The sequence below is a fragment of the Phoca vitulina genome, unplaced genomic scaffold, assembly GCF_004348235.1.
Source record: "Phoca vitulina isolate PV1807 unplaced genomic scaffold, GSC_HSeal_1.0 scaffold6, whole genome shotgun sequence".
Lineage (NCBI taxonomy): Eukaryota > Metazoa > Chordata > Mammalia > Carnivora > Phocidae > Phoca > Phoca vitulina.
In genome coordinates, this window is record NW_022589709.1 from 20,707,828 (window position 1) to 20,732,462 (window position 24,635).

Sequence of the window (24,635 nt, forward strand, 5' to 3'; positions counted from 1 at the left end):
TCATTCAATTGGGATACTGTCCAGCAGCCTGAAAATACTTTCAATTACATACCCGAATTTCTCTTCTGGTTTTCGGGTTAAATTTTGTGTCTTTTGGAATTCCTGGAATGATGTACAAACGAGCAAGCTGGTCATTGATTCGAAGTTCAATGTAATCATCTTTACAAATATAATCTTTGATATCAAAACCAGTTTCCTCAAAGACCTGGAAATAACAAATTGAGATGGCGATTTTCAATTGTTGCTGTTAGATCTCCAGTTTGTTAAAATTTGTTTCAAAGCAAAAACTCAGAAATATCGAGGCAATTAAAGGCATGAAAACACCAGGCAAGAAATCAAAATATTCTAGGATCTAGTTCTAGCTCTGAACTGTTCAACTATGGATAAACCCTTTTATATATCTAAGCCCAAGTTCTTCACCTATTCAATGAAGGAAGATGTGTGATACTGTGATTTACAAAAAGAAATATATATTATTTGGTCTTCATCTCCTTTCTGATACAAAGCTCCTAAAACCCTTGGAATTTCCTAATCGATGAAAGCAACTAAGATACCTTTTGTCCATGTTACTAAGGTGACTTTTGGACCCCACCTAAAGATGGGGGGCTGATTGCCAGGACAACCAACCAAGGGATCAGAGGATTAGAACTCTCAGTCCACCCTGAACCCCTACCCCACCTCCAACCTCCATGAAGGGGACAAAGGCTGGAGACTGAGCTCAATGGTCAACAGCCAATGATTAAATCAACTCTGCCTGCATAAGGAAGCCTCCATAAAAACCCAAGGAAGTGGGGGGACACGACTTCCAGGTTGGTGAACGTGGAGATTTGGAAAGAATGGTACACTAGGAGACAACATAGAAGTTTTGCACCCATTCCCCATATCCTGCCCTCTGCAGCTCTTCCATCTGGGTGTTCTTGAGTTACATATCCTTTTAAATACACTGGTGATCAAGTAAGTAAAATGTTTCTCTCAGTTCTGAAAGCCACTCTAGCAAATTAAACCCAAGGAGGGGGTCTTTGGAAACTCCAATAGGTTAGAAGCACAGACAACAACCTGGACTTGCAAGTGTTATTTGAAGTAAAGGGCAGTCCTGTAGGGCTGAGCCCTTAACCTGTAGAAACTGATGCCATTTCCAGGTAGACAGAGTCAGAACTGAGCTGAACTGTAGGACACCCAACCAGTATCTGACAATTGCTTGTTGGTGTTAGGAATGCCACCCCCCACCCCCAAACACAAACACATTATAATTGAGTCTGGAACTCTTAAAATGTTAGAATACAGCAGCAGTTCCCAGTCTGTGGAAAGTACATACTGGGACCACATATGGATTTTATTCATAGCATCTACAAATCTACACGTACGCCAAGCTACAGACTAAAAATTGCCTTACACATATAAAACTATTTTTTGGGCTCCTAGGTGCCTCAGTCGGTTAAACATCTGCCGTTGGCCCAGATCATGATCCCAGGGTCCTGGCACAGAGTCCTGCACTGGGCTCCCTGCTCAGTGGGGAGTCTACTTCTCCTTCTCCCGCTGCCCCTCCCCACCCTGCTCATACCCTCTCTCTCTTGCTCTCTAATAAATAAAATTAAAAAAAAAAAAACAACTATTTTTCAAAAATGAAAACTGAATTGTGATTAATCCTAACATTTAAATGGACAGATTCCAAAAGTACAGCTACAACCCCATGTGTGGGGGTATGGGGGTGGGGAGGTGAATGCAAAAAAACTGAAAACTAGTGAAACAGACTCGTGGTTCTAAAACTGCCTTCCCTCAGCAGTGCCTCAAGGGCTGGAAGAAGAGGAACTAGGAGAACATATATCTCAGGAACTGATGTTACATCTAACCTTCACCTCTTCCCTCAACCAGAGAAACCACATTTATTCTGATTAACACACTGGGCTTCTGTATAAAGTAAAAAACCACTGGTCTCTTCTGGCCTTAAAGTTCTCCTTCAAATAACATTTGTATTACTCTGACAAAGGCCTTCCCAACTTCACCCCCACCAATCAAAAAGGCTTTGAATTCTCAGTGGCTAGAACCCACTGTGGATCTTTTACACATCCCCAGTTCCTCCCCTTTCCTCTGGTTTCAGCATCTCTTAACCAACCAGTGGGACAGAAGATGTTAAAACACATGGACAGGCCTGAATCTCTTACAAGGTACAGGTATGAAGGAGCTATTTCTACTCACTGTCTCTTCCCTCTCGTGTCAGTTCATGTACCTCTTTCTACATTCCTTGAAAAAGGCACAGCTATCCTTCTCCCAGACATGTGTAGTTTGGGACTCCCAATTTAAGCTCCTCCGTGACACCCAACTCATTTCTGTCACCATTTCTGTAAACCCCTAAGTATGCTAAACCTCCTATTCTTCATTAAAAAATAAAAAAATTTAAAAACTAGGTGAAGGGTGCCTGGGTGGCTCAATCGTTAAGCATCTGCCTTCGGCTCAGGTCATGATCCCAGAGTCCTGGGATAGAGCCCAGCAGGAAGCCTGCTTCTCCCTCTCCCACTCCCCCTGCTTGTATTCCATCTCTCACTGTCTCTCTCTGTCAAATAAAATCTTAAAAAAATAAATAAAAACTAGGTGAATATACTCACTTAAAAAATGTTCTGTGGTATATAGAAAATGAGAAACATTATTTGCATTTCCTACTTCTGGAAATGTCAGACTATCTAAGTACATATGTGGTATTGAAAAAAAGGAAGTTCTCTTGTCCTATGTTTCTTTATATCTACATCAGGTATTGGTAGGTATACATAGAAACAGTCTATTAAAGGTGGTCAGTGACATTCAAACACAGCAAAACTATGTATCTTTTCCAGAATAACATTCTGAAGCTCAGTGACAGAGGTTTCATACCTCCCCAAATCTTAACATTTATATACACAAGACAATCTAATTAAAACCATCATGTGGATTTATTTTGCAATGCATATATGCTATCTGATGTTTGCATTAAAGCAAAATCCAGATGTTTTAGTTTTCCTTTTACTTAAAGCAAAGGTCTACTCTACTGCTTGAGACAGCTTAAAAACATTTTTGATTATAAATCAACCTTAATGGGTATTAGATTTATAACAATTAAGACTGGGGCACCAAAAAAAAAAAAAAAAGACTGGGATACCTAAACAGGAAACTGCTTCTCTTCATCAAAGGGAAGACATAAACCACAAGACATTCACAATACAATCCAGAATATATTGGAAAGTCCTATGTATCAATTAGACAAGTAACCCAACTTTTTAAAAATGGGTAACATGTAAGTGGGTACTTAATCAAGACATTCAAATGGCCAATAAGAACATGACAATGTGCTTAAAATCCTTAAACTTCAAGAAAAAGCAAATGAAAAATACAATGATAAAGCATTACATTCCCATCAGAATGGCTAAATTTTTAATTGAGATACAATTAACAGATAACATTCTTATATTAGTTTCAGTACAACACAATGATTTGACATTTCTATATACTGTAAAACGACCATAAGATTTTCTGTACTTTTACTAATATATAATTGACAAATATCACTGTATAAGCTTAAAGTGTACAGCATAATGCTCTTACATATATTGTGAAATTACCACCTTAAGTTTAGTTAGCAACCCCTGCCTCATATAGATACAGTAAAAAGAAAAGGCAAAGGGATTTTTTTTTCCTTGTGATGAGAACACTTAAGATCTACTCTCTTAACAACTTTCATATATATCATACAGCAGCGGTTACCTATAGTCATCATGCTGTATATTACACCCCTATTACTAAGCTATAACGGGAAGTTTGCACCTTTTGACCATGTTCCTCCAATTCTCCCTAGCCCCCATTCCCACTTCTGGGCACAACAAATGTGATCTCTTTTTCTGAGACTGGTTTTTTGTTTTTTCTTTTTAGATTCCACATATAACTGAGATCATACAACATTTATCTTTCTCTGACTTATTTCACTTAGCATAATGCCCTCAAGGTCCATACATGTTGCACAAATGGCAGGATTTCCCTGATAATGGCTGAATAATATCCATTTTGTGTGCAGGTGTGTGTATGAATATATACACCCCACAACTTCTTTATCAACTGTCAATGGACACTTAGGTTGTTTCCATTTCTTAGCTACTGTAAATAATGCTATGACCATGGCTACAGTATCTTTTCAAATTAGAGTATTAGTCTCTTTTGAATATATTCCCAGAAGTGAAATTCCTGGATCATATGGTAGTTCTATTTTTTTGAGAAACCTCCATACTGTTTTCCATAGTGGTTACACCAGTTTACACCACCAGTACAAAACAGTTCTCTTTTCTCCACATCCTTACATTTGTCATTTATCTTTTTGATAATCAGGCCATTCTAACAGGTGTGAGGTGATATCTCATGATGCTTTTTTTTTTTTTCTCTCATTGCAGTTTTGATTTGCAATTTCCCTAATGACTAGTGTTACTGAATATCTTTTCATCTACCTGTTGGTCATTTGTGTATCTCCTTTGGGAAAATGTCTATTCAGGTCTTTTGCCCATTTTTAATTGGATTATTAGGGGGTTTTTTGCTATTGTGTTCTAGTTCTTTATATATTTTGGGTATTAACCCCCAAAATAGTTCGCAAATATTTTTTTCCATCCTATAGGCTGTCTCTTTACTTTGTTGATGCTTTCTTTTGCTGTAGCTTTTCAGTCTGATGTAGTCCCACTTGTTTTTTGGTTTTTATTTTTTTTAAGATTTTATTTACTCATTTCAGACACAGAGATACAGAGAGAAAGAGAGAGAGAGAGCATGAGCAGGGAGAGAGGCAGAGGGAGGGAGAAGCAGGCTCTCTGCTGAGCCAGGAGCCCAACTTGGGGCTCGATCCCAGGAGGCAGACGCTTAACCATCTGAGCCATCCAGGTGCCCCGTCCCACTTGTTTTTTATTTTGTTGCTCATGCTTTAGGGGTCACATTCAAAAAGCATTGCTAAAACCTATGTCCATGAACTCTTTTCCTATATCTCCTTCCAGAAGTTTCATGGTTTTAGGTCTTACATTTAATTCTTTCATCCATTTTGAGTTAATTTTTATGAGTGGTATTAAGACAGGGGTCTAGTTTCATTCTTTTGTCGATGTCTAATTTTGCCAGCACCCTTTATGGAAGAGGCCATCTTTCCTCCCTTGTGTGGCTCCCTTGTGAAACATTAGTTGACCGTACATGCTTGGGTTTATCTCTGGGCTCTCAATTCTGTTCCACTGATCCATTTTTCTGTTTTTAGGTCAGTACCATGCTGTTTTGATGACTAAAGCCTTAAAGTACAGCTTGAAACCAGAAGTGTGATGCCTCCCACTTTGTTCTTCTCAGGATTGCTTTAGCTATTCGGGTCTTTTATGGTTCTGAACAAATTTTAGGACTGTTTTTTCCTGCTTCTATAAAAAAATGCCATTGAATCTTGATACGGATTGAACAGAATTTATAGAAGGCTTTTACTAGTACTGACATTTTATTTTTTTTTTTAAGATTTTATTTATTTACTTGACAGAGACAGATACAGCAAGAGAGGGAACACAAGCAGGGGGAGCGGGAGAGGGAGAAGTAGGCTTCCCGCTGAGCAGGGAGCCCGATGCGGTGCTTGATCCCAGGACTCTGGGATCATGACCTGAGCCAAAGGCAGACGCTTATGACTGAACCACCCAGGCACCCCTAGTATTGACATTTTAACAATATTAATTCTTCCAATCCATAAACATGGAATAAAATTGTTGAATTTCTCATGTAGGCCTGGATAACCAGAACTCTCATATGTAGGTGGTAGGAATGTAAATTGGTACAACCACCCAGAAAACTACTGGCAATAGGTTTGCATCTTCTTTATGACCAAGCCACACCTAGAGAAATAAAAGCTTAATAATTACCTCAACAAAGACAGACAAGAATATTTACAACAGTTTTATTAATAATAGCCAAAAGTGGGGTGCCTGGGTGGCTCAGTCAGTTAAGCATCTGCCTTCGGCTCGGGTCATTATTGGGTCCTGGGACTGAGCCCCACACCAGGCTCTCTGCTCAGCAGGGAGTCTGCTTCTCCCTCTCCCTCTGTGCTTGCATGCTCGCTCTCTCTCTCAAATAAATAAATAAAGTCTTGAAAAAAATAATAACAGCCAAAAGATGGATACAATCCAATGCATAAGAGATAAAGCACTGTAACTATCTGTACACTGGAATACTAAAGAGCAAGAAAAAAAAAAACCAACTACTGATATATGCAACAGTATAAATGAATCTCACAGACTTATATCAATCCAAACGCACAAAACAAAGTAACGCAAAATCCTTTTAATATGTAGCTCAAGAACAAGCAAAACTAATCAATGGTGATAAAAGGCAAAGTAGTGGTTCCCTCCAGGAGGTGTGAGAAAACTGTGTATCGACTGAGAAGGGGCAGGAAAGAATCTTCTGAGGTGTTGGCAATATTCTATATCTTGATCTGGATAGTAGTTTCAGATATATACATACATAAAAATTATTAAACTGTTCTGATTAGCTTCCTTCCTTGAGTAGTATTTGTAATCAGAAATAAGTATACACACCTAGTCATGTAAGTCTGTATGTGAGAAACTATGCTGAAAGTAAATAATCTAAGTTCCTTGTGAGCAAAACCTGTTAACTTTGTGTTACAAATAGTATCTAACTAAATACATGCTTAATAAAATAAGTATTGAGGGGCGCTTAGGTGGCTCAGTCAGCTAAGGATTGAGCCCCATTGTCAGGCTCCTTGCTCAGTAGGGAGCCTGCTTTTCCCTCTCCCTCTGCTTGGCGCTCCCCCTGCTTGTGCTCGCTCTCTCGCTATGTCTCTGTCAAATAAATCAGTAAAATCTTAAAAAAAAAAAAAAAGTATTGAAGAAGACTGAGGAACTTTTTCAAATTAAAGGAGACTGAAGATATGTAATAATTAAATGCAAACACAATGTCTGAGCCTGGAAGAGAATCCTGTCTGGGGAAGGGGGTTGAAACTGCTGAAAAGGACCATAATGGGGCAATTAGGAAATGTGAACATTAAATGCCCATTAGATAACAACACCTCCCGATGTTAAATTCCTGAATTTGACAATTACACTGTGATTACATAAAAGAACTTCCTAGTTCTTAAAACTTATATGCAGAAGTATTTAGGGATTAAGGTGCAGGATGTCTGCAATTTACTCCTAAATTATTCAGCAATAATAATAAAAACCAAGGGATATCTGGGTGGTACAGTCGGTTAAGCATGCGACTCTTGGTTTTGGTTCAGGCTGTGATCTCACGGTCATGAGATCGAACCCCATGTGAGGTTTCACACTCAGCTTGGAGTCTAGACTCTCCCTCTGCTTCTCCCCACCATGTGCTTATACACACACATGCACGTGCACGCTATTTCTCTCTAAAATATATAAATAAATCTTTAGGGGAGCCTCGGTAGCTCAGTCAGTTAAGCGTTTGACTATTTCGGCTCAGATCATGATCTCAGGGTCATGAGACTGAGCCCTGCATCAGGCTCCATGCTCAGCAGGGAGTCTGCTTAGGATTCTCTCTCTCTCTCTCTCTCTCTCTCTGCCCCTCCCTCCCCCTGCTCCTGTGCTCTCTCTAAAATAAATAAATAAATCTTTTTTAAAAAATAAAATAAAAACTGAGGCACCTGGGTGGCTCAGTTGTTTAAGTGTCTGCCTTCAGCTCAGGTCATGATCTCGGGGTCCTGGGATCAACCCCTGCATCAGGGTCCCTGCTCAGAGGGGAGTCTGTTTCTCCCTCTCCCTCTGCCCCTCTCCCGCCACCCCCACTTGTGTTCACTGTGCTCTCTCTCTCAAATAAATAAGTCTTTAAAAAATAAAATAAAAACCATATGCACATATATAGCAAACGTAATAAACCAAATATGGCAAAATATTAGCAGGCGAATCCATTCTTTGTGTTATTTTGCTCTATACTACTTGAAATTATCTCAATATTAATACCTTTAGTGCATTCAAATATGTACTGTGTGCTTAGTAAGTTAACAGCTACCATCCTATGCATGGGCTTCAGAAATTAATAGAGCAAGCACTGCTCTTTAAGGAGCTCAGTCTAAAGAAAACAATTATAATAGGACATACATGCCAAGAGGTAGTGGGTACTATGGGAATACATAACTAAGCTCTGGGTTAAGGTGAGGTGTGAGTTGTGAAATGGGGTGGTTATCTGGAGAAGGTGTCATGGACAGCATCGTATTCCGCTGGATACACCTGAGCTGGGACTTGAAAGATGAATAGGAGTTTGCCAGGTAAGAAGAAAAAGGCATTCCATTTAGAGAGATGGGAATGGCTATAGCTGGAATCATATGGGAGGAAGTGGTACAATAGGAGGCAAAATAAAAAGAGCCATCAGCGCTAAACACAGGCAGCTTCAAACCCTGTACAACCAAACTTATAACAAGTATAATAAAGTAAAAGATATAATCTCTCAATTCTAGAAGTGATAATAATTGATTTGCCTCTAAAGTTAGGAATCTGCTCTCATCATACTTACTGGGAAAAGTGTTTAGTAGCTCACTTACACATAAAGATACCAAAGACAAAAATTTTAATACCATCTTCTGTGGATCAAATTCATTTCTGTATTATAATACTTAATTTTCCTGGCACATAAAAAAGCATTCACTTCTCAAATGATATCAGATAAAAATCCCTAAGTAAGATTTAAAAATGTGCTATTCAAAAAGCACCAGCACAGGCAGATAATGAAATCCTCTACCTACTATCTAATGTCCTTTTATAAACTTATAGGAAGAGGTAGACTAGATCTACCAACAGTTCCTCTGTAGGAATTCTATCAAAATTAAATCACAATACACAGATGCATGTCAGTTTCATTACAATAAAATATATTGTTTTGCTAAGTAAAAACACCAAAATAAATCCTGAAACAAGTGAACTGCCAAGTATCATTTGCTTGTGCAACAACTGATGTTTCACCACCACTAACAATAAAGATATACTGAGGTTATCCTAACACATCCTTTTAAGAATATCTAGAAAACATTTTTCACATCTTTGTCCTAAATCTACCTCACTGAATAAAAGTAATCAGAACCCAATTAAGAAAGGTGAACCGAGAGGTCAAGGATTGGCAACTACTAAGGAAGGCGGCACTAAGCTTTCTATTGACAATTATTCATACCTTGTCCCTGAGAAGGCTGCCACTGCTTCTTTCAGTTCAGCCCACATACACAGCCCTTAAAAGATGGGTCAGCTTCTGCTATAACAAAACACTCCTGGACAGCTACATGTAATGAAATAATAACAGTAACATAACTATAATAAACCAAATTAATATGTCATTAGCAACTTAAAAGAAGGGTAAGCACCCATGACAGAACTGCATAACTTAAAAGTCCAAGAAAACGTGTTGAAGGCATCAGCCTAAGTCTAACTAATGGCAGCTAAAAAAAATTAGGACAGAACTCCTCCTTATAGGTTAATACAAGTGAAAATTAAAAGGAACATTGTTTTTTTCAGAGAAGTTTGTGGTAATATCCCAATCTGGTTTTAAACTAAAATTTAACATAGATGGTAAGTCCCACCCCTACCACCACCAAACAGTACTGCAGTACCACCAAGTGGCAGAAGGACACACTACAAGTCTAGGACTGCTAGTTGAATACTTATCATTACTCAAAATGGCAACTGCTATGAACTAAACTTTGTCTCACCAAAATTCATGTTGAAGGCCTAACACTCAACGCGACTGTATTTGGGGACAGGGCCTGTGAGGAGGTGATAAAGGTAAAATGAGGTCATAAGGTTGGGGACCTAATCCAATAGGGCTCATGCCCTTATATGAAGAGGAAGAGACATGGCACACTCTCTGCACTCACAAAGGCACCCAGGAAAGACCACATAAGCACACAGTGAGAAAGCAGCCCCTGCAAGCCAGGATAAGAGCCCTCACCAGGAATCTTACCAGCAGGCACCTTGATCTTGGGACTTCTCAGCCTCTAGAACTGGGAGGGATAAATTTCTGTTGTTTAAGCCACTCAGACTGTGGTATTTCATTATGTCTGCCTGACTGAACTAATAAAGCAATGCTCAACTTTAATCCTAGAACTTTTCTCTCTTTATAACAGAGCTAATCATCTAAAAATCAGATATAAAAGTCAAATTCTCATCCCAAAATGTACAAAAATTAAAGACAAGTTTTCTTCTGACAAGTTCCTTTATCAGCTAAAAGAGGATGTTTCTTAGATCAGAAAGGTTAGAAGGATTAATTCTTATTATCGAAAGGAAAAAATCTTTCCCTGAAATTAAGAGAATATGGTTCCGAAGAGTATCTGTGCTCTCCTCAGAGCAAGACAAAAACTCTGAAACGGGGAAAAAAAAATCATGATTCAAATCAGAAAGGTAAATATTATTAGAAAATACATATACTTAAAAATCACAAATTCCTTCCGTTTTCATCTATGTGTTTAGAAATACCATTTACAATATTCCTTGACTGCCTATACTGTAGTAGTCAGGAACACAGACTCCGGAACCAACCGCCAGGGTTTTGCATCCCTGTTCTGCTGCTCACTGTGAGACCTTGGTATGTTACCAAACTGCTCTGTTTCAGTTCCTCTCCTATAAAGTGGAGATGATCATCTCCCGTAATGGCTGTATCCCTCCCCACAAGATTCTCTATAACATCCTATCATCTACACTCCATTCTCCCACTCCCCCTGCCCTAATAAATTTTATTTACTTTCTTACAAACTATGGTGATCTATAATCATTACTGAAATTAGCACCACATGAATCGGACAATCCTTTACCTTAGTATCCCAGAGCAGAAAACAAACAAGTAAGATAAACTGAAGTGAAAACTGGGTGCCTCAGCTCACAGGTTAACTGCCTCTGCCCCTCCCTCCCATCCCCTCCCCCAATACCTTATTTCTGCATCATCCTCTTTATAATATAGTGTATAAAACTGGTCAGAAGAAAGGTTCTAGTGGTAGATGTAGATAATCCCTTGGGCATGGGATACTTCTCTTCAGTTTTGCAAGTTTAAATATTTGATTTCCTCCAAGTTCCCTCAAAAAGATCCAATTACAGAGACAGCTGATCTCACCAAATTTAGTCCAAATTTAGCCTGTTAATCCAAGCCTGTAGTGTCTTTTCTGGACCCAGACAATTATCTTACTGCTATAGGACTAATCTAACTCTATGTACAGAACTACACATCAATTCCTCTAAGTAGGATGCTATGATTTCTATTTTGTCCTTCCTTTTGAGCAAGAGAACCACAAAGTTTGAGGACATAAAAGGGAGACTTTACAACTACTCCATTTCATCTCCTACCATATACAAAAAGGAAAGGGAAAGCTTAGAATACGTGTCAATTTCTCACCTACTACCTAAACAGCTTTCAATTTTAAGAGGTATGCATAAATAAACCTTCACTTACCTGTATAAAATGGCTTTGTCTATAAGCTGTTCAAAACACTTACTTAGATAAGCTGTTGCATACTAAATTTAAAATGCAGCACTTTTAATCATTTTTTAAATCCTACTCCAAATAACCACTAATGGTTTTTCTGTGTTAAATAACTACTAGTAGTTTGTAAGAATTTTAATTACTATCGCTCACTAATAATTACATCCAAACTCAAACCAGGTGGTGAACACTGCTGCAGGAAAAAATGAGTCAAAAATAAATAAATAAATAAATAAGGCAACAGTTCCAAATGAGATATGCCACAAAATCCATATTGCCATCTCAAAAATATCTCAAAGTTAACCACTAACACCTTAGATTTTAAAGATACTTCTAGTTATGAACCCTTTAAGTAACTCTTCTTAACAAATCTGTATCTCACAGAGAAATTAAGTGACTTACCCAAAGCCTCTAGGCTACTAACATATATGAGAAGTATAACGGAACAAAAATCTTTCAACTCCTAGACTAGTTTTCTTTCCGTTGTATTATGCTTCTTTATAGCTCAACATCTCAAATTTCAAGGGTAAGATGTAATGTGGTAAGTGACAAGGAACTGATAAATAAGAATACAGTCCACAATGTATTACAGGTACTACATAATTAATGCCAAGCAAATGTCTAGACAATAACTTATTAAAGTTCCAAGACTATTATAGGGTAGAGCTCACTGATTAAATTTTTAAATAAATGGAATTTTAATTAAGAATGAGCTTTAGAAATTATCCACTCTACAGAATGGCTAGAATCAAAAAGACAAGAAATAACAAGTGCTGGTGAGGATGTGGAGAAAGAAACCCCCATGCATCTGTTGGTGGGAATGCAAACTGGTGCCACCATTGTGCAAAACAGTATGGAGGTTCCTTAAAAAATTAAAAATAATAATACCACATGATCCAGTAATTTCACTACTAGGTATTTTATCCAAAGAATACAAAAACACTAATTTGAAAAGGTATACGCACCCCTATGTTTATTATAGCACTATTTACAACAGCCAAGATATGGAAGCAACCCCAGCATCCACTGACAGATGACTGAATAAAGATATGGTGTGTACACACACACACACACACACACACACACACACACACACGAATATCACTCAGCCATAAAAAAGAATGAGATCTTGCCATTTGCAACAACATGGATAGGATCTAGAAGGTATCATGTTAGGTGAAATAAGTCAGACAGAGAAAGACATTACCATATGATTTCACTTATATGTGGAATCTAAAAAAACAAAACAAACAAAAAGCAGAAACAGAGCCATAAATACAGAACTGATGGTTGCCACAGGGGAGGGGGTTAGGTGATGGGCAAAATGGATGAAGAGGAGTGGGAAGTACAGACTTCCAATTATGGAATGAATAACTCACAGGGATGAAAGGTAGAGTATAGGGAAAATAGCCAATGGTATTTTAATAACAGTGTATGAACTCAGGTGCTGGATACGGAGCTAGTTGGTGGCAATCCTTCAGGAAAAAAGATATTTTGAGCTGGGTCTAGATAGGATTTGAATAGGCAGGAAGAAGAGAGAACTTTCCAGTTAGGGAAATAATATAAGCAAAGTTTAGAGGCTGAAACAAAGCAGTCAAATTCAGAGACAGAGAATAAATTCTCTTGACTGAGAATAAAGGCAAATAAATTTAGGGATAGCTAAATTTTGCTATCCCTAAAGGACAGGGATAAGGGATAGGAGTTTCAATACTTAAAAGAATTAAACTTCATCTTATAGGCAATATGAAGCTAGAGAAGGTTCTGAGCAACGAATGTAAATTTCTTAAGAAAGCCAAAATTGTGTACTTGTCTGGAAGCCAAGACTATAAACATAAAACAAGCACTGTAATTGCCAAAATGTTTTACCAATTATAAATCCATCTAAAAAAAACAAAGGTAGAGAATATATCATCAAAATAGAAAGGAGTTAGAGATAACAATTAAAAATGGGCAAAAAAGAAAATGGAAACAAACTAAGGGAAGAATGATAGAGAGATATGGACAAAAGAATCACTATAAAAGATAAGTTATTTCATGCAGTCAAGTTTTAGAAAGAGGATTAGATGGTCCAAACAATAAATCTCCATGGCTAAAAAAGCACACTCAAAGCATAATCACCAAATGTTACTAGGTTTCAAACTGCAGTAACTCACCTCTCTAGCAGCACAATCATGAGGAGCTTCTTCTTTATTTACTTTTCCTTTTGGAAATCCCCAGCCTGATTTTGCTAGATACCCCTGAACCAGTAGTACCTATAAAAACGAGCAGAGGTAAAAATAAAACTTGCCCTCCTTTCCCACACTCCTTTCTAAATGTCAAAGGTGTCTTTCTCCTTACTTCAAGTAACTGTCATCACCAATAATTTTATACAGTACTTGGTTTTAATGTCTTCCAAGAGTCTTGACTATACTACTACTAGTGTGGAGAAAGGCATTCTGACCATTTTAAAGTACTTCTTCAACAATTAAATGACTTTTTTTTTCAATAAGTCATACAAGTATAAAATAGTAAGACCCAGAATGCAGACAAAATATGCAAAATTTGGCCTTTTAGCAATAGAAGTCTATTTTAAAACCTCAGTTCAGAACAAAATAACACAAAAATTTTACTAATGAGATGAAAACAGCTGATCATTGCACTAAAAATCTTTTATTACACTCACATTTTCAAGTGTCTCATCAAGAATAATTGCACCATAGGTTGGTACTCCCATTTTATATTCCTTCCATTCATCCAAAATTTTTTCCACATCTTCACCTTGAGGCAGCAAAAATGGACAATGACTGAAGAGTATACATAGTGTTAAGGAAGCTCTTTTCTCTCTAAATACAGCTTGAGTACTTATTATATACAGACAGAAACCTATTTAAATCAACTATGAATTTTATATTAAATTACTCAAGTCTTCACCTAAGTTCTTCCTTGCTTTTTTCCCCACATTTGTTTTCTCCTGAACAAGTCATTGTTAACTCTCAAAAATAAATAAAATCTTAAAAAAAAAAATTACAGAGAAAGATAAATCTGGGCATTAAGGAAAGAATAGCTTCTTTCAAAAGAAACTGGGCATGCCCCCCCCCCCCATACTGGGCAGTGTAAAAACTTATTTTTTAAGTAAATAAAACCTAAACCTGTAAAGTATATGCTCAGGCTTCCAATTCTCCATGTTATCAAATGCCTCATCACTATAACACTGTTCATTATGAAAAATATGAGAAAAATTATAATTTATGAGTGTTTCTCAAACCAAGGACATATTCTTAAGGGTCCTCAAGTCCTCTATGAAAACATATATTCTGTGTTTTTATTTTGATGTTAACCTAAAAACATGTAATATGAGCATATTTTCAATCATTTGGATGACCACATATATCAAGTACTACAACTTGATTTCAGAGACCATACTGATACTAGTACTACTTTAGCTGCTGTGGGCTACCAAAAACAGAAGAAAGCTAATACACAAATGATGCATTAGGGTCAAATGATATCCCAGCACAATATAAAAAAGGTTTCTTAACAGATATAGAAAAGAAAGGTGGTGCAAAAACTGGTAGTACAGGCACATCAAAATATCCTCAAAGAAGCATTATATTCACGTTGTGACTGGCAGCTAGTTGGTTTAAAAAAAAACATTTTAAGTTCTGTAAGCTTTATATTTAAAATTTTATTTTGGTTTTATATTTGTAGTAAAAACTACAGAGGCCTTCAAAGAGCCCAAAGAAGTCAACCATCTATGACAACACTGTAATTAAGACAGGCACTAGGTTAACCTCAATATAATTAATATAATCTCAATATAATGCTTTCAATTGGGGAAGAGAGAAAAAAGGAATAAAGTTTGGATACAACATCAACCATTCCATGAAGCCCTACAATTCTCTACGGGCTTGCTAACATTGTGGAAAGGTACTTCCCAATAATAGTCTGGCTTTAAATGTTTACTAAAGGGGTGCCTGGGTGGCTCAGTTGGTAAGCGTCTGCCTTCGGCTCGGGTCATGATCTCAGGGTCCTAGGATCAAGCCCCGCATCGGGCTCCCTGCTCAGCGGGGAGCCTGCTTCTCCCTCTCTCACTCCCCCTGCTTGTGTTCCCTCTTTTGCTGTATCTCTTTCAATAAATAAAATCTTAAAAAAAAAAAAAATGCTTACTAAAACCCCTTATGTGTTTTACAATCATCACAGGTTTTTGTGAATCTACATATAAATTTTAAATAAATGTTTATTTCTTCCATTAAAAGCTTTACCAGGGGTGCCTGGGTGGCTCAGTCGTTAAACATCTGCCTTTGGCTCAGGTCAAGATCCCAGGGTCCTGGGATTGAGCCCTGCATGGTGGGAAGCCTGCTTCTCCTCCCACTCTCCCTGCTTGTGTTCCCTCTCGCTGTGTCTCTCTCTCTCGTCAAATAAATAAATAAATCTTTAAAAAAAAAAAAAAAAAAAAGCTTTACCAGAGGAAAACATAAAAATACACCAGGAGCAGAGATAACTCCTAACAGTTCAGAGAGTAGGATACTTATCCAGTTATTCCTCTTTCTTTTATCTACAATGTTCCTAATAATCTCAAGGTACATCACTGTCTCCACAAAGCAGTGGAGAAAGATTTAACAAGAGAAATTATAAATGAACTGACTTAATTTTGGAAATCATTTACATTCTTCATTTTCCCATTATTTCTACCCGAAAACCACCACAAAATGAGTTGACTGAACCATCCAACTACAGTTCAAGATATACTTGGAATTAACACTGAAAAGAACCTGTTAAATATTTGCTCAAGGGGATGCCGGTGTGGCTTGGTTGGTTAAGCATCTGCCTTCGGATTGGGTGATAATCCCAGGGTCCTGGGATGGAGTCCCGCATCAGGCTCCTTGCTCAGTGGTGAACCTGCATCTCCCGCTGCCTGCCTCTCTCTCTCTGACAAATAAATAAATAAAATCTTAAAAAACAACAACAAAAAAAAAACTTGCTCAAGTCCACACAATTAGCAAGTAACAGAACCCCAGTCCAACATGATATCAATTTCCCCAATGACAACTTTCCATCATCCTCCATACTTAATAGTACATAAAAGTAATTCAATTCAGGGGCGCCTGGGTGGCTCACTCTGAGTGTCCGCCTTCAGCTTAGGTCATGATCCTGGGGTCCTGGGCTAGAGCCCCCCCTCCTTGGGCTCCATGCTCAGTGGGGAGCCGGCTTCTCCCTCTTCCTCTGCCCCTCCCCCCTGTTCGTGCTCTCTCTCTCTCAGATAAACAAAATCTTAAAAAAAAAAAAAAAAGTAATTCAACTCAAACATGGGAATGGAAACTTTTTAAATACCATTTTTATTTAATGAGATAAGGTATTTAATTCAAAAAATCCTTTAAGACGCACTAATGTTATCATTTCTAATTTTTACTAAAATTCTTGACTATTGTATTTTCTTAAACCCCAAATTATTTTGAGTCTTGAATCTGAGTTACTAGGCCTTTACACAGTACAGTTGACACTTGAACAATACGGGTTTGAATTACATGGGTCCACTTATATGCAGATTTTTTTTCAGTAAGTACAGTACAAAACTGTAAATGTATTTCTTCTTATGGTTTTAATAACATTTTCTTTTCTCTAGCTTACTTTATTGTGAGAATACAGTATATAATACATGTCACGTGCAAAATAGGAGTTAATCAACTATTTTATTGGTAAGGTTCCTAGTCAACAGAAGACTATTAGCAGTTAAGTTTTGGGGAGTCAAAAGTTATACACACTTTTTATTACAAGGAAGGTCAAGACCCCTAACCCCCATATTGTTTGAGGGTCAACCGTAGTTCTAAAAAATAGGTTACACTGATTAAAGAATTTGAAGCACATGTCCACTTGTATTATATACATTCTTTAAAAAAAAAAAAAAAATCCAGTATTTTTTTTTTACCTTCTCTTTTTATACTAACATTTTTGCATAAACATGAAAAATCTGCTCTAGGTATAAACAATCATTTAGACAGTAATCTCCCTCCAAGTTCCTACCATTATCTTGGATGATACAAATTTCCTCATGGACAACTCATCTCAAGCTCTAGCCTCAGTTCCTTGTATTCCTTGTCCTATCCATTCCCACTTCTCAGCCCAATTCCCACAGCAACATTCTAGACCTTGCTATCACTGTAACTATTCCAGCAATTTGGTCGGAAACAAAATGTCATGACCATAATCTTCTACTGCATTCTTCTAATTACTCACACTGTACCACTACTCTACATCAATCTTTGTATTCCTTTCTCTGCATTAACACCCTGCTGCTTTTTTTCCTTCCCCAAACAATACGGCCCACCACTTTAATCAACCTCTTAGCAATATCCAAAATCCCTTTGCCCCATTGTTCTCTGAACATAGCTCCCTAGCTAAACTTCAACCCAGCATGCCCGGTTCTATACCCACCTTGCGGAGTACTGAAAACAAATCACAAGACTACACACAACTTATAAAAAAAGAAAATTCTTAACAGAAAAGATCCACAATTTGCCCAAGCTTCCATGGCAAGTAAATGGCAAAGATGGGATGCTAACCCAAGGAATGTGGCTCCAGAACTCATGCTATTAACTTTTACTCTATGCCCTTCAGTACCCTATCATAACTTACCATACTGCACTAACAATTTCCTTTCATCTTCTTGAAAATAGGGACCAAATCCACATTATTCACTACATAATGCCTGGCATCAAGTAAGCACTCACTTATTTAATGAAATCACATCAGCAATAAAAGCTTTTTCTCCATACAACTGAAATTAAACATAACTAAAACAAAAGTTTATTTTCTTAATAGCAAGGGAAGTTTAAAATTCATGTGCATACACACACAAAATTTTATCCAGAACCCCAAAGTATGTAAAGTTGCTATGGTAGAAGGCTGTCTGTGCAAAATAGATCAAAGAGGATCTGCCTGTTTTGATCATGTCTCTATACCTAAATTATAGCTTCTTAAAAGCCAAGTCATCCATGATTTCTCCACAGAAATCTATGACCAAGACTTTAACAAAGATAATGTTCAATAGAACTTCTATTCCCCCTGATTCCTCATTTACTTCTTCATATTTAATCAAACAGCTTGATCATTTCTGCCACTGACATGTCTCTTCAGTCTTTTCTTTGTAGTCCCTCTACTATGGCTTAGGACCTTATTGCTACGATCTCAAGTAATTTGACAGCCCATTCTATGGTTTAAACTATCCTGCCAAGTAAGTCTTCTTGAATACTATTTTCAAATGATTTGCATAATATTCCTTAGTCTTGCTCAAAAATGTTTTATGGCTAACAGTTGTCTAGAACAAACAGTGTTTCAGTCCATTTTCTACAGTGACCTGGGCGGGTGGGGGGGGTCCTTATTTCATGGAGCTCAAGGAAAATTATAGGGAGCTGAGTACAAGGGTTGTTTTCATTCTTATTCCAATTCTAGCAGAGTACAGTGAATTTGTGGGTATAACTGCTTTTGAATACATGATTCATAGTTAAAAACAATGACCTACAGGATAAAAACCACTTTGGCTCAAGATTTAAGAACCCACAAATCCCCCCTATATACCTGCCATCTCTACTTCCTACTGTATCCCCATAAGAACTGTCTGCTCAATACAAACTAATTTATTTCCCAAGATATCCCTTATCTTTTCCAACTCTCTAATTTTGCTCAATCCTTTTCTTTATGTGGAACATACTCCCCACTCCTGTCTCTTTATAAAATCCTGTATTCCCTTACAAATATAGCTTTGCCTAAAAAAAAAATCTCTAAATTCTAAAAACATTTAATACTAGAATTATTAGCAATTCATCGATTTTTTTGCCTTGTGACATAGTTTCTTTTATAATCTTAAATTTTGGGGGCACCTGAGTGGCTCAGTCGGTTGAGCATCCAACTCCTGATTTTTAGCTCAGATCATGGGATCCAGCCAGAGTTGAGCCCCGTGTCAGGCTCTGCACTCAGCAGGGAGTCTGCTTAAGATTTTCCCCCCTCTCCTTTTGCCCCTCCCCCACTCATGCACGCTAATAAATCTTTAAAAATAATTATAATAATAATCTTAAATTTCCAAGTGTATCCTTTGTAACTGATAAACTGACAAGCTTGTCTTATTTGTAAAGAGGAAAAAAAAACTTCAAAAGCAAAGACTTCTTTGTATTTGCCACAAAACTAAAAACACTGCTTTTAACATATGAAGTATTCAATAATTATTTAAGAATTTCTATCCCAGAAAGGTAGTGATCTGATTAAAGATCTGATTAAATGGAACAGCAAGAAGAAAGTAAAAATAACAGATCAGTTCTAGAAATAGGCTAGTTATTTCTGAAAGAGAAAATAAAATTTAATTCTAATCATCAGTGCATATTCAAGGGGTCCTCTACATAAAAATAAAAATAGTATTAAGTTCTGCCTACTACTCATATATGACAATTTTTAGAAATCAAGTATGTCTACCTAATAAGTTTTAAATCTCAAAGACGATCAAAAGGAAATCTGTGCTAAAATATGTTATTAGCAATAATGAAAGACAGTCATTATAATTATAAAAAGGATATCAGCTTTAGCAAAGTCTCTTATCCCACACTGAGGTAATCCTGGTGTGTTCTGCATGTAGAAATCCAAGTAAAACCAATGGGCAAGTTCAATCTGAAAACACACTCGGATAGCATTGTCTCTTTCCTCGCTGGGAATATGCAAAATAAATCGGCTGTCAAAAACAAAAAACATGTTAAAATTACATTTACAAATGGTAATGATTTTAACCTACTTAACTGCTTTACCCCTGACCCACCAACATAAAAAAGGGCCCAAGAGCAGAGCTGATCAAGGAAGCAAAATCTGGGGAAAATTACTAGAGGAAGAGGAGTCTGGAAAGCAGCTATGCTCACCACTATGACACCAATGCTGCACAGGGAAGAGGAGGCTGGGAAAACAGTTTACCACAGGTATCTCCCCTATAATCAAATTTTTTTAAAAGGCCTTCTAAGAATATATACAAATATATTCATTCATTCAAACAGGAAAGATGTTAGCTGCTTAATCTCCACATTTAGAGTATTACAAAGAGACATTAAAGAAATCAACTGTTCATTAATAGACTAGACTTCTCAAATAACCTCATCTGCAGAACCTGAGTTCAAAATAAAGTATATTCACTTTTTAAAATCCTAAATTGTCTTTTCCAAATACATTTGAAGGGAGCTGAAGAAATAGTTTATATATATCGTATAAATGTACACTCTTTATTATTTGTATGTGATTGAGATAACGAACCCCTCTTTGTGCAACAAGTCAGAATTTAAATATCTAAGTGAACGGGATTTTCAGCACTCATTAAGCAACTACCAATTGCTTCTTCCACTGCATAGCCTTTTTTGGTAATGACCTCAAGAGACAGACTGAACTACATAAAAGAAATCCATTGGTTTTTTGAGTTATTTTAAAAAAATTAAAAATTAGTATCACCCAGCTTGATCACTCACACTATTCACTAGCAAATGTTCTTGGTGGTTTCCAAGTTTCAAATCAACCTCAAAAACATGCTTTTAAATTATAAAAATGTAACATTCCAATAGGGGAATGAATATGTAAATAGTAAGACAAATAGGTACAATAACCTACATTTCAGTATAGAAAAACTATGGGGAAAGGGAGCTTAAACAGCACATATACTAAGAATAAAATGTGTAACATGAAACTCTGATGGCATTAGCTAAGATACAAAAATCAAAACTCTTCTACATGGCATTCGAGATCCAGTCCCTGCTCACCTGCACAACCTCTAAGATTGCTCAATGAGTTCTTTATACCCAGTGATACCAAATTCTTGGAAATGTCCTAAACTATCGTCCATATACTATATATACTTCCTTTCCCTTGTCCATCTAGCAAATTCCTAATTTGTCCTTCATGACTAACACTACTCTCCTATGTAGATACACCAGCCTCCTCTGAACAGATTTACATACTCTCTCAGACTCCCACTCCTTTACAATCATGTGGCTTTTACTATTATTGTCCACAAACTCCTCCAAATTAGTTCATTGAGATAATGTACTCTATCTTTGTGTATTTTTATTCCCATAGTCTAGCAAACTGTTTGACATATACATTGAAAGTGACATACTGATAGTCATAATTTATCTTTTAAATGCTTACATAGGTTCCTAGTCTGGTTAGATGAAACAAACACTCCACTCTCTCCCTCCCATAAAATGCAGCTATTAAAACCTTAACAAAATGCACAGAGCAGCTATTTGAGGACTGTGAAAAGTAAACAGTAGCAGGAAGACTGGGGAAGACAGTATTCGAAGTGAATTTACCATTTTTCCACCCTCCAGTGTCGCCTGGCTGGACTAGGGTTGGAAGTGAGCACCAGCAGGGACAGAGAGAGCCCCAGAAACCTTCTAGTTTTGCCTCAAGGGTTGAGAGAGGAGTCTAAGCAGATCTCCTAAGACTTGGAGATAGTGGGGAAAATTCTTCATTTCTTTTCTCCTTTCTCCTATGCCCCAGCCCCCAAGCAATGCCATCATGGTTAGAGGTGGCTGCAACAGTGGCTTTAACAGAGACCCACAGAGGCTAAAACTCTAAGGGACAGGAAACTTCCTCTTGAATCGTAAGAACTGTGTGGTCCCAAGAGAGTAGGGCCAATCTCCACTGCTTTTATTCTTCTAACCTCCAGTTGCTCGGTCTCAGTGAACACGTGAAGTGTGTGCCAGAGTGGCTCTCTGGCTATAGAACCCAAAAGGACAGACCTAAAGAGCCAATTAGTAGCAGGAAGATAGCAAAAGAGAAGCAGCTCAGGAAAATGGTCCTGAGAAATTATTTATGAACTAAGGCTCAACCCCAAGCTACACAAGTTCAGATTAGACTACGAACAACACACCACGAACATTGTGAGCTGAACTCTGAGACAGACCAATGCCCAAGTCTCAGAATGGCCAGTGGGTGGTAAAACAGAACAGCAATACAAAAAAACTAACCTCCTTTTGTCTGATTTTATTTTACTTAACACATCTCTAAAATAAACTCTGGTATTTATTTTCTCAGTTTGGGGCATTATTTCCATTATGGAATTCACTCTATTCCCACTCCCATTCTACATAGCCTTCTCATCTCTCCACCCACCCAACAAAATTCTATCAGTTTTGGTGAGGTTGTCCGCTTCAGCACTACTGACATTTTGAAGAAGGTACCTATGTTGAGAGGAGCTTTCCTGTGTACTGGATGATGTCCAGCAGCAACCCTAGCCTCTACCTATTAGATGTCAACAGCACTCCCCACCAAGGTGTAACAACAAAAAGATCTCCAGATATTACCAAATGTTCCCTGAGGGGAGCAAAAATCACTCCCACTGATAACCACAGAGTTAGATCAGCATTCAGTCTTTACATTACTATGACTCTGTAAATGCAATTCACAACTAAGCTACGTGGTAAGCTAGGATTACTTTTCCTTTCCTGCACAATCCTTCGTTCTTCCCATAATTAATAGATGTCTTATCATTGCATTTACTTTGTGTTCTCTATCATACCTGTCACTAATTCAATCTTCCACTAGTTTCCTAAATTTTTTTCTCAGGTATTAATTCAAACACACCATTTCATCTTGAAGAATATCCTTGAGCCTTCTGATCTGTTCCAATCTGAGGTAGTTGTCATCTACACCTGATACACACCTATCATCCTATGCTGTCCTTTCACCGGCATCCCATGGTTCCCTAGGCCTCTATCCTATTAGATTTCATGTTTCTTGTATCCTGTCTTTCTCCTCAATTTTCTTTCTTCTTTCCTTTGAAGTATATCCTCCCAAACCTTCTGGAGGAAAAATGCAAGGGAGATAAATACGGATACATTCTGTATCTCAAAGTATCTTTATCCTCATATTTAACAATTAGGCTAGATAAAGAATTCTAGGTTGAAAATCATTTTCCTTCATAATTTTGAAGACAGTGCTGTCTCCTGCCAGCCTCCAATTTTGATATTGACTGAAGCCATTCGGATTCCTTTGGCATATTTTTTTCAATCTGGAAGATTTCAGGTTTTTCCTTCTGTCCCCAGTGTTCTGAAATTTCCCAGTTGTCTATTTTTTATCTACTGCACTGGCCATTCAATGGACCTTGCCTATTTGGAAACTCACATCCCTCAGTGCTAAAGGACCTCATGGACTGATCCTCATGATTCTTTACTCTCCTCTGGTATTTCCTACCTCTGATTCCTCCCCTCACCCCCACCTTCTGAGAAACATTCTCAACTTTATTTTGCAAACCATCTATTAAGATTTTTGGTTTTGCTCTCATATTTTTAATTTCCAAATGCTAGTTTTAACTGTTTAAATTATGCTTTTATAGATTATCCTGTTATTCAATGATTGTAAAACTCTACCTCTCTAAGGAGATCAATATGGGTTTTTTTTTTAAGTTTTCTCTACCTGCATAGTTTGATTCTTCCCAGTTGCTCTTTTTTCTTTTAGTTTTAAGCTCTACCTTTCATGTTAAGAGGCCTATTCAGATGTTCACATTTAAGTGACAGACCACAAAGCTATTTAGGAAGGTTGTCAAACTATCAGGCACCATTTATTAATTTTTTTTAAAGATTTTATTTATTTATTTGCCAGAGAGAGAGAGAGCGAGAGAGAGCAAGAGAGCACAGCTGGGGGAGCAGCAGGCAGAGGGAGAGGTAGAAGCGGACTCCCCACTGAGCAGGGAGCCTGATGCAGGGCTGGATCCCAGGACCTTGGGATCATGACCTGAGCCAAAGGCAGATGCTTAATCTACTGAGCCACCCAGGCGTCCCTATCAGGAACCATTTAAAGTAAGTCATCAGGCTGAGCCATTTAACTGAGGAACCACCAATGTCAGTATCTTTAGATCTATCCTCATGAGTTAGTCCGATCACCTAAAGATTCTTCCCATCTTGGACCTGGAGGGTAAAGGCCAAGCTCTGCCACGTTCTAGGAGCTGAGCAAGGGAAGAAGGCTGAGGGTTTTCAGTATGTTTACAGGATATATAAATTCAGTTCTGCCATTTTTCAATATGCTCTTATTCTAGAGTAGATTGACACTATTACACTAGTCTCTCATTCGGGTCTATTACGTCTGCTAAGTTATATATACATTCCCTTTTAGTTACCAAATTTTCTTGCTCATCCTTTCACCCATTCTTCCTTTCCCTGTGGCTTTATATATTCAAGTTTGTTTTAAAC

At 37.5% G+C, this 24,635-nt stretch overlaps 1 protein-coding gene across 1 annotated transcript in view; it reads right to left on the reverse strand.

Moving 5' to 3' along the window:
- DCP2 (decapping mRNA 2) overlaps positions 1 to 24,635 on the reverse strand; it is a 60,725-nt gene that overhangs the window by 23,151 nt on the left and 12,939 nt on the right. Inside the window, exons 2-5 of the mRNA XM_032403848.1 lie at positions 19,989 to 20,140; positions 14,108 to 14,235; positions 13,599 to 13,697; positions 53 to 205 (exon numbers count right to left, since the gene is read on the reverse strand). Of these exons, the coding sequence (XP_032259739.1) occupies positions 53 to 205; positions 13,599 to 13,697; positions 14,108 to 14,235; positions 19,989 to 20,140 (532 nt within the window). The remainder of the gene's footprint in view (positions 1 to 52; positions 206 to 13,598; positions 13,698 to 14,107; positions 14,236 to 19,988; positions 20,141 to 24,635) is intronic.